General features: G+C 39.2%; 1 protein-coding gene across 2 annotated transcripts; it reads right to left on the bottom strand.

Moving 5' to 3' along the window:
* Positions 1 to 629: 629 nt before the first annotated feature.
* Positions 630 to 9,146, bottom strand: LOC136517642 (MADS-box transcription factor 34-like). 2 transcript variants are annotated; one of them, XM_066511265.1, is made up of 8 exons: positions 8,525 to 9,139; positions 3,976 to 4,057; positions 2,269 to 2,330; positions 2,062 to 2,161; positions 1,574 to 1,615; positions 1,442 to 1,483; positions 1,065 to 1,201; positions 630 to 975 (listed from the first exon to the last, which is right to left on the bottom strand). In XM_066511265.1, exons 1-8 carry the CDS (start codon positions 8,707 to 8,709, stop codon positions 900 to 902), a joined length of 726 nt encoding a protein of 241 aa, XP_066367362.1. In that variant the 5' UTR covers positions 8,710 to 9,139; the 3' UTR covers positions 630 to 899. The 2 variants fall into 2 exon arrangements, with proteins under 2 accessions (XP_066367362.1, XP_066367370.1); XM_066511273.1 differs by lacking the exons at positions 630 to 975; positions 1,065 to 1,201 and adding an exon at positions 1,228 to 1,358 and having other exon boundaries at positions 8,525 to 9,146.
* Between the last annotated feature and the right edge of the window lie 2,042 nt (positions 9,147 to 11,188).

Below are 11,188 nucleotides of genomic sequence, written 5' to 3'. Positions count from 1 at the left end.
CAACTCTCGTGGTTTCGTGGACATATGGCTCGGGAGCTAAGAGAGTCGCGGACATATGGCTCGGGAGCGTTACAAATGGTATCAGAGTCAACTCTCGTGGTTTCGTGGACATATGGCTCGGGAGCTAAGAGAGTCGCGGTTTTACGATATATGACTCGGAAGCTCGTACAGTTGTCACTTGGGTCGAGGAGCTAGAGCTAGGCATATAAACGTAGGCTAGGCCAAGAGAGGGCTTCACGGAACACTGTAGCTGCAGGAATTAATTCCACATCAGAACCTTGGAGGCAACCGAACCAACTTAAAAAGCCTGAGTCTGAAAAGCTATAGAACTCTGGTTTGAATTTTTTGCACGAAGCGAGGACGAAAGCGCAAGAAAGTTAATTAGTCGTGGTCCATTCAATGTGTAGAGTGGATCTTAGCTGTTTTTTCGGGCTAGGGCGTTATATGAATGACCAACCAAAATCTTGTAGGTTTTGGATGAAGAGAAGACGTTGGATCCCCAAGTGATGTTTCTAATTTTTTATGAGAACTTTTAATTATTTCGTAGCATATTTGGTGAGAATTAGCAGAGTCTCTAGTTAGTAATAGTACGGTGTACTTGTATTTGAAACAGAGGGGCATGCCAATGCTTATTGCTAAACGATTTATACTCTCAAAACATAAGCAGTTCAGCCCATTCCAGCGTGCATCGCCAAGCCATTTTGCATGGCGCCAAAGCAGCTGAGCAGGACGTGATCAACAGAAGATAAAGACGATAATAACCTATATATGACCATGTGGTCATTTGGACAGTTCGGTAAGCATTGCAAGCAGCAAAGGGGCAGGCAAAAGCAGCAACAGAACTCGTAGGGATCTCTGAATGACAGGGCACTTCTCAAGGCAATGGAATGAAGCACTGGCTAAGCCATCCACGAAGGAGGGTAGCAGCCGCCCGGCTCTGGCACTGGCTGCTGGTTCATGTCCATCGTATGGTATCTGCATAAACGGAAGTAGTGCAGGATTCAGGACAGAGAGACAACTTTGTGTGTGTGACTGTGTATGAGAGAGAGAGAGAGAGAGATTACGTAGGTTGCAGAGATGGGTTGCTCTCCAGAGCCAGGAAGAAGTGTTCTGGCTGTGGAGGGTCATGGGACAACATGCCGCCTCCATCTTGCCACGCTACCTGCGGGGGAGAAGCAGCCTCTGCCTCAAACTCGTCCAGCTGAAACAAATAGTGGCCCAACGATAAACGATCCAGCAAAAAAAGCAAAGGAGTTGGAATGTTGCAAGCAGAGGCTGCAGCTATGAACTGCTTATACACATGGCATCCTTGGTTCAGGCGCTCAGCTTCAAAGTTGTGGTGGCAAATGCAGAGGTAGCTGAAGGGCCATTGTTTATATGAGCTACTACTGCCAGTGCCAACCGTGGGTGCTACGAGTTTTCCAGTTCAACTGTCACTTACCTTCCTTTTCAGAACCCTGTTTGCATCTTGCAGCATTTGTTCCTGCAAGAGATGAGGGCCGGATGCTCAGTCATATATTGGATTTCAGTAATGAAACAGAGAGTCATAGTAGCATTGCTGCGGCGATATTACCTTTCTCTTTAAGTCGCAAAGTTCATCAAGTAACACTTGAGTCTGCCAAATGCAAATGAAGACATGCATAGAGAGTTACTTGGATAGCAACATGGTGGGGGCATTCCAAATTTCAGGTGAATTGAAAGTAGCATAAATCAACATTAAGACAATCTATCTACGTTTTAAATACCGGTTAAATGTCTTCTAAATTGTATACACCTCAACTTTTTTATTTCTACATTTTCAAATTTTAACTATTATGAAAGTAGCACAAATCAACATTTATAATCCTGTCTTCTTTTTTTTTTGAAATCTGCATCCTGTCTTTTCAAGTGAGACTCATCTAGTAATTAATTGAATGAATAATCAATGCAAGTCCAATTGCACTATAAATGTATTGGTTCAGATATAAGGTAGGAAAGTGCCAAGGCATGCATTATAAAAGTTTGTTCACTATAATTCTGTTGTGCGCAAAATACCATTGACATCATTCATCCTTAGTTTACCTTTCTTGATCTTATTTGCTTCAAGGTCTTGTCTACTTGACTCTCAAGCTGGTCAAGTTCACTAGGGCTAAGTGGAGCCAGATCTTCACCAAGAAGATTCCTGCAGTGGGTTCACCAGTACTTTCTTTACCAAAACAAAGCAAATACTGGAGTATAACCACACAGAGGAAAAATAGGAACGAACTTATTATATGGAAATATCACAACCTTTGTGAGTGTTGTAAAACCTCAACTCGTGCCTTCAGCTTCACATATTCTTGATAGTTATTCTGCATTTTCAGACATCAGACATTGGATCGAAATATCCCAAAACTGTCCATACTGTCCGCAGGTAAACTATCTAGAGGTGATATTTAAAACATGCATATTATTTAAACATGTCTAGTCTCTTTAATTTATACTCGTCCTTTCAGCCTAAATTTTTTTACCATGATCCTTTTATTATATTATAGCGAACATAATGAGAACATATACATGAGAAATATAAGGGGCCCTTTGGATTGCAGGATTTTTTTTCTTGTTTCCTGCATTCTTCCTATTAAAATAAACTGATCCGTGTGAAATTTCTGCATTCCAAAGGTGCCCTAATAGTTTTTGTTGTGCACTATTGATGATAAAATCTTTTTTAATAAAAATAGTGGTCAGTGTATTAACAGATGGATCGCATGTACTCTATAATGATGATGTTTACTTGTATATAAATGCACCATCTGTAATATGACCATTAAAAGATGTAGACGTTATTAATCTAGTACCATATACTGTTCTTAGTTAAATCCATACAGTAAAATAGCTGTATGTAGAAATTTATCTTACTACTAATAGATCATAAAACAAGCACTATGAGTCTAACAATTGTATGTTAGTATGACGGGGCCTATGATAGCTGCACAGCATTGGCCATCTATATTGGAAAAGTATTTTGAAAATTGATACAAGATTACCATAGTTTATTTTTTTATTTAATTTCTTAAAATAATAAATTTCTCCCTGCGTGACTTCATGCAGATATATCCAACCAGGTTATTATTGGCCATGCACTCGCTGGATGCTTCATTGGATTTGCAACTAGCCAAACTACTGAATAATTTAAAGTACTGTTAACGTGGACAACATGGATGAAGAAACATTCCACGAAACTGTTTGTTATGAGCTGGAACACTCGATCAAGTACTGCCACCATGATAGGGTAGCATACAACTGATGAACTAGGCCAATGCACCTCACACTTGATGACTGATACAGTACATTCTCTTTTTTTTCTTCGATTGCTATATCAAGTATTGCAATTTGTTTCAATGATTCTCATGGTTCGTCCTTATTTTTGTGAGGATATTGTTCTAGACCTGCCGTCCAAAATCCAAACAAACTGAAACTACTCAGATTTAGCAACTATAGACAGAAATTTTCATGACTGTCAATTGATAGATCATCAGTGCACTGATTGATCTTCAAGAAGACTCTTATGCATTAAAACAACAGCAGCTTTCTAGCGCATTTGACTTTGTGTCATCCTAAGGATTGGAGCAAAAAGTGTCCAAACTAACAGTAGCTCTTGTACAACCAAATTAAATAAGTTGAGAGCTAGGGTTTTCACTAGTGCTTAGTTTTATACTGAATCTATTTTCATGGAAATCATTGCTTCAGAAATGAAATATTGAAATAGAAATGCACTAGTTGATGATAAAGTGTTTTCATGAGAAATGAATGATAAATAATAAGAATAATAATAAACGTATAGTTTTCTTATTATGAAAGGTACTATTTGTCGGTAACAATTGATCAGGTTTAAAGTGTTTCAGAACTTAAACAATGTTAGTAAAAGCAGGTAGTTATGAGAGGGACACATGATATAAAAGTAGTATCACCTAGCTATAAATGTTGCAATAGTAGTAAAATGGATAGTACTCACACCTGCATCTCATCGCTAGATGGCACTGCAGCATCAGCTGAAGCATAGATGTACCTCTGGTACCGCTCTAGAGTCTTAAGCAGACTGATATTAAGGCAATAAAATAATGAATAAGTGATGCATTCATATATAAATATGTACATATAGAAACAAAAACTCATGAAGAGACTAGAAACCATACCAGCTAGACAATGCTGGAAAACATTATTTCTACATATTCATTATGCCTTTCTAGTTAAACAATTTGATTATTTTGCCTCTTCATTTGATTGGAGGTTAGGCGCTTCCAAGAGTTGATTCAAAGGAATTTGAATTAAACATCAGCGACACTCATCATACACTTCTGGAACTTATCATTCGAGCAAGTTAAAGGTCTATTAATAAATTTCTATGTACAATTTATAAGCTTCTCTCAGTTTAAGGCATGGCTTGGCATTGTAGGTCAGAGCCTTGATCCAGTCAAAGTTCTTTGGATCCTCTAAACGACTGTTGATTATATAAGACTAGAGAAGGCCAGTGAAGTTATATGATTTGGAGCTTGGACGATGTATGGATTAGACTACTATATATATGGAGAATGTTTTTAACTTTTATAAAACAAGGTATTAATTTCAAGAAAAATATAGGTAAAAGAAAATCTGAGCACTAATATGGAAATTGAAGCCTCTGGTAACAAACCAAGTATGGTTCTATTGTTCATGTAGCACACCATAGGCAACCACACTAGATTATTGGGTAGAGTCTTGTCCACCCACTTTTGTTCTTAACTGAAAGACAAAGCTCTTACACTTTGTTCAAAAATAGGTAACAATTATTTTCCTAGGATATGGTACCAGAAGCAATCTTCTTAATAAGACAGGTTATGGAGTGGTTTAGAGAGCAGAAGAAGGACCTCCACTTGGTTTTCATTGACTTGGAGAAGGCTTATGATAAGATACCAAGAAATGTTAAGTGGTGGTCTTTAGACAAACATAAAGTCCCATCAAAGTATGTGACCCTCATTAAGGACATGTACAACAATGTTGTGACTAATGTTCAAACAAACGATGGCAACATAGATTACTTTCCGATTAAAATTGAACTTCATCAAGGGTCAGCCTTAAGCCCGTATCTCTTTGCCTTGGTAATGGATGAGGTTACCAGAAACATACAAGGGGATATCCCTTGATGTATGTTGTTCGCTGATGATGTGGTGTTAGTGGAAGAAAGCCAGGCGAGAGTAAATAGGAAACTAGAGTTATGGCGGTAGACCCTTGAGTCTAAAGATTTTAGATTAAGCAGAACTAAAACCGAATACATGAGATGCAACTTTGGCGGAGTTATACAAGAGGAGGGGGATGTGAGTTTGGAAGGTCAAGTAGTGCCTAAGAAGGATACCTTTCGGTATCTGGGATCGATGCGATGCTACAGAGGGATGGAGATATTGATGCGGACGTTAGCCATAGAATCAAAGCAGAGTGGATCAAGTGGTGACAAGCTTTTGGCATCCTCTGTGACAAGAGGGTACCACAAAAGCTAAAAGGCAAGTTCTATAGAGCGGCGATTAGACCGGCTATGTTGTATGGAGCAGAATGTTGTCCTACAAAGATTCGACATGTTCAATAACTGAGTGTTGCAGAAATATGTATGTTGCGATGGATTTACGATCATACAAGAATGGACCAAGTTTGGAACAATAATATATGTGATCGCCTAGACGTAGCACCAATTGAAGAAAAGTTTGTCCAACATCGGTTGAGGTGGTTTGGCCATATCCAAAGATGACCTCCAGAGGCACCAGTGCATTGTGGAGTCCTAAGCCAAGCTAATAATATGAGGAGAGGTAGAGGAAGACCGAAATTGACATGGGGGAGACAATAAAAAAAGATTTGAAATCTTAGGATATATCTAGAGATCTATGTTTGAATAGGAGTATTTAAAAAGCAGCTATTGAAGTGCCTGAACCGTGACTTGGGGCTCTTGGTGGGTTTCAACTCTAGCCTACCCCAACTTGCTTGGGACTGAAAGGCTATGTTGATGTTGTTGTTGATGGTACCAGAAATGAATAAAATGCAACCAAAGTATTTATTATGATATGGATCAGCATATTGCCGTACATACTACTATCTCCGTTTCAAGATGTAAATCATTTTAGGTTTGACCAAAGTCAATGTTCAGTAATTTTGACAAGTTTGTAGAAAAAATATGTTAGCATCTACACAATATGAAATAAACGCATTATAAAGACATATTTCATGGTGGATTTAACAAAATTAACTTGATGTTGTAGTTGGATGTTTACCCATAAACTTGATCAAAGTGAGAAAATTTAACTTAGGACAAAACTAAAATGACATATACTTTTTTAAAGGTGAAAATGGCTGGCAAAGTTATATAAAATTGACTCTTTGCATTTATTTTAGACAAGACCACTTTAGTGGCAGATAGCAGAATTATGCTGTGTACTACGGTTAATGTGTATACATACTAATCTGCTCCCTTTTTGTGTAATAGTAAAAGTGGAGAATCAATTAAAAGCACTCAGAGCTACTGATTACCGAAAGAACACAGCCCAAATTGACACCAGCCCACTTCAGTGTTAAATCTAGTGTAGTTTTTACAGGCTACTTTTCACATTTCATGCTTCACTAAGTACCCCATTTGGTTCCCACAATTCTTCCGTTTTGGACAAGGTTAGGTCGAACTTATACAACTTTGACTATCAGGAACTTTTAAAATATTTAGTTTGAAAATACTAAGACAAATAATTAAGATTAGTCTTAAAAAGTAATTTAATAAAATGTATATTTATTGATTTTTTATATGTCATAATAAAAATCATAGCCAAAGCTATATTTTGGAGAATGTGCCATTGTCCAAGATGACGAATTATGGAATCCTGCATAGCGGAGCACGGTGTGTTTGGTAGGTTCTAAATTCTTATAGAAATATTTTGGATTCACTAAAACATTTCTTTAGTGAATCAAAATCAGTTTATTGAGCCGTTTGTAGTTCGCCAGCTAGACTGGGATCAGAAAAACTAAAATCAGGCAAAACAACTCCGTTTATCTCTTGTAGTTCAAAAAGCTTAAACGTTTCTGCCTGATTCACATAGAAATGGCTACATCGCGTTTGGCACAGATTCTGCCAATTCTAGCAATTAAGTAACAAAACTAATTCTATCATCCAAATATACCCTTAATCTCGAGCAGTTAAAAGTATCACAGCTAGCTGGTATGGTTTTAGAGCAATTTTCCCAAAATATATGAAGCTGTTGTATATGTAAGTAGGTGATGTGGTTTAAGAACAACTTCAAGAGACTTGGTAAAATTAGATGCCAAATTGTAAGATTTAGCCATTATGTAAAATAGAAAGCCCATCCAAAATGAAGAGTTTTACAACAGCCTAGCTAAATTAGAAAACATAGATACCAAGCAGGACTCGCTAGGAAAATATAGTCGGCGAGAATGGTGGGATAGAAAACAATATAGCTGTTGGAATGCTTTTTTAAAGCACAATAGCTATAAATGGCTTCACGATTACATTTACCTAGTCTGTTGGAGCTGCTCGAGTAGATCTCTTTGTTTTTTTTTTTACAGAGTAGAAATTGCACATAGATCTTCTCAACGTACATTACATTGTTGCAATAATAGTACGTTTTGTTGGAAACTATCACATATAATGCGAGAAGACAGAAGAGAGCAGTACTAGAAATTATAAAATGTATCACAACTCGCAGCTCATTAAAGAAATTAAATAATATTCATTGTTGATTATAATAAAAAGAAAGATGCTTGCAATTAGCAATGTATTGGGAAAAGTGCATGCATATGCTAAAGACCAATTCATGTTACGTTCATAAAATGTTTTATATATGTTTGCCCATTATCTAGACATCATGTTATATCCAAATAACAAACTTAACTGTGCAGAGAAGTATATGCTGAAGAGAAGTACATGCTGAAAAGAATTGTATAAAGAAGTAGTTGCCGAATTAAAACTCACAAAAGTGCATGCATATGCTAAGACCATCCACTAACATGCCTGCACCAGGAAGGCACAGTTCACCAAAGGACCAACAGACCATATTCACATTCTAGTCGAACTGCGTGCTAAAACAGCTGCGTTGAATCAGGCTAAGCGTATGCATATGTGCACAAACATGAACTGATACATTTACAGGCCAGGTACACTGATGAGGTGCACATCAAATGAAACCCTTTTGTTTTGTTTTTCCCTTGAGTGACACACACACAGAGAGACAGACATACACGGTATATGCGTACATGTGTCGACCTCCTGCTCGCTTTTCCCCGGCCCCCCGTCCGTTTGTAGACTTTCTATGCTACCTTCTGAAAGAGATGAGTACTGTACACTGTACCAGTTGCCCAATAGAACAGAGAAAGAAAAGGAAACCAGCAAATTAAAGAGCGCCACCTCATGAGTTCATGCAAGGTCGCGTGGGGACGGACAAACAAAATCCAGATCGAATTACGTATGAAGAATTAGCTAGCTAATAAAAAGGAGAGGGGAAATTGGAGCGAATGTAAAGGAGTATGGTTGTTTGATTACTTGGAGGAGGATGAGAACTGGTAGAGGCGGCCGGCGTGGGAGAAGAGGACTAGCGCAACCTCGGCGTCGCAGAGGATGGAGAGCTCGTAGGCCTTCTTGAGCAGGCCATTCCGGCGCTTGGCGAAGGTCACCTGCCGGCTGATCTTGTTCTCGATCCGCTGCAGCACCACCTTCCCGCGGCCCATGGTGGTCGTCTGATCTCTCGACCAGTCACGCCCACGCAGGCTTTCCTCTCCAAATCGACGATCCTTCTGCTGCTTTCTCTCGCTACCAGCAGTAGGCGGCAGTAGCTAACAGCGAGCTCTTAATAAGCTATGGATTTGCGTGTTCGTACTGCAATTATTGACGAAGGTGATCCATCCCGTTCACCCTCTAGCGCAGACACAACATACCGCACACAGGACGGAGCTCGCGCTCGCTCGCTGCCGAGTCGCTGCGCGTCCTCCTCTGGGTTTTTGTAGCTCCCACTCGATTAGCTCGATGAGGTGAGGGCCCTGCGGCATGTGGTGGGCTATATGCTGCTAGCTTGGTCTGGCTGGGAGAGGAACGAGCCGAGCGAGACGGATGAGAGCGAGGCCGGCGGAGAAGAATCTTTTCTTTCGTGCGGTGCTGATTGGATCTCGCCTCGCGCGTCGTCCTCAGTTCCTCACCCTAGGTAGGGTAGGCTCTGCCGCCCAATGGTCACTAGGAGGCTCCTAGTCCTAGCTAGCCATTCATAGGTTTCGACCGGCCGCAGGGCGCTGATAGGTTAGCTCCACAGACGACAGATATACCACATTTACTCGCGTGGAGGTGGACCGGTGGAGAGTTGTACAAGTACTGTACTATACTCCTCCTATACACACAAGACACCGATGGATTTTTCGGCTTATAAACCGGCTGATGCTATTTTGTTACGAGAGAAAAATTATACGATGACGGATAAGCTGGGTGTCGGCACAAAAATATAGCGATGCGTCTGACACACTGCAAGTCGAAACGATCTGGGCGGAGTCACTGCAAGTCGAAACGATCTGGGCGGAGTCAACCCAGAGATCTGCTTGGCTTCAACACAGGACCAGTTGATCCCGAAAATCTCGAAAGCGTGCCAGTCAATTTGACTTGCAATTGACAAGAAGAAAAAAGTTTTATGAGTAGTTTAGGGTGGAACATGGCGGTGTTGCCAAGACAGTTCCAAGTATGCTGCTTCGAGAGCAGTCAAACAGGAGAATTGACTAAATAGTCGATACGAGAAGAAATCGACTGTTTAGGGACTATAATGCTGTGGGTCATGATTGATTTATAATAACAAGTACAATACACCTAAGTATAAGTAATATAAAGAAACATCATCAGTTAGATGGATATAACCAGTGTAAAACATTGAGCCGATAAGTTTAACGAGAAGGGATATAACATGCGAACAAATCGACTGTCTAGTACAAATAAATCTATAAACGCTCTGGATCTAATCTATTACTATCAACAGTGAGGTTCGACCGGATCGATGCAGCTATGATAATAGTAACAAACTAAAGCCAAAGAATCTATAAAACCATCTATATATTGACAGGTTTATGGAAACATGCTATATGTGTGAAAGCACAGGCGAATAGGCTAAAATAGCCGATACAGACATAGCAAACCAACAGAGTACATGTCTCGACCATGAACAAAACCACTAATCGATAATCTCTAACCCAAAGTCTTACCAGTGAGGTTCGACCGGATCGATGCAGCTATGATAGTGTCATTAGATTGGATCTCATTAACTAGTGAGTTTATTCAGGATTGAAACATGTCTTTGAATACACTCTATGTTCGATTGGAATAGAGATAAAATAGCCGATCTAGTATAATTAAGTCATCAATCACAAGATTCAAAGCGTGATCAGACTAGAAGATGACCAATTATGATGATATGATGCCGATCTATCTCTATCTCAATCAGGTTATTTGTTATAATTAATGGAGTATTAATTATAACAAGATCAATAACTGGTGAATCAGCCAAAAACAGCAAGAAAAATCTTACTAATCTTAGCAGATTCGATAACTGGTGATATTGTATTAAACAACAAATTGTTTAACACAAGATTGATAACTTTGATCTATATTATGATTCGCAAAAGTTTAATCCACTGATGCAGCATTAAAAATAATGATACAGATCGATAACTAACTTATATTATACTCGTAAAAGATCAATCAGCTGATGCAGCTTTACAAGTATGATACAAGTCATGACGGTACTCGCAGACAAGCCGGAGGTCGATCGGTTGATGCAGTCCTGCTTGTTGAAGAACTCGTCGAGATCTACAGTATCCTACTCCTAAGTGTTGGCGTGAAGCCAAAAAAGTAATTGTATTGATTGATTGATTGATTTCTTACAATAACCGAGGTCCAATATTTATACCCGGAACCTAAACATGAGTCTTACTCAAATATGACTCATTACAATTTTTAGAAAAGAAAACATTTCTAACTTAAAAATAATTTGGACCCTAATCTTTTTCTTTTGTAGAGTCCGACATATTTCCTCTCAACACCATCCGTACGTAGTCCATTGACGTTGTCTGCTGACGTCATCTATAAAATAACCGATTCCGACGCTGCATCACGACCAGCCGATATTGACTCACATCTAATCGATTCCTTGGTGATACAGTTTTAGAAGCTTTGAGT

This window comes from Miscanthus floridulus, chromosome 2 (genome assembly GCF_019320115.1).
Source record: "Miscanthus floridulus cultivar M001 chromosome 2, ASM1932011v1, whole genome shotgun sequence".
Taxonomy (NCBI): Eukaryota; Viridiplantae; Streptophyta; class Magnoliopsida; order Poales; family Poaceae; genus Miscanthus; species Miscanthus floridulus.
Note: the sequence above shows the minus strand (reverse complement) of the source record. Positions and strands in the feature narration are given on the sequence as shown.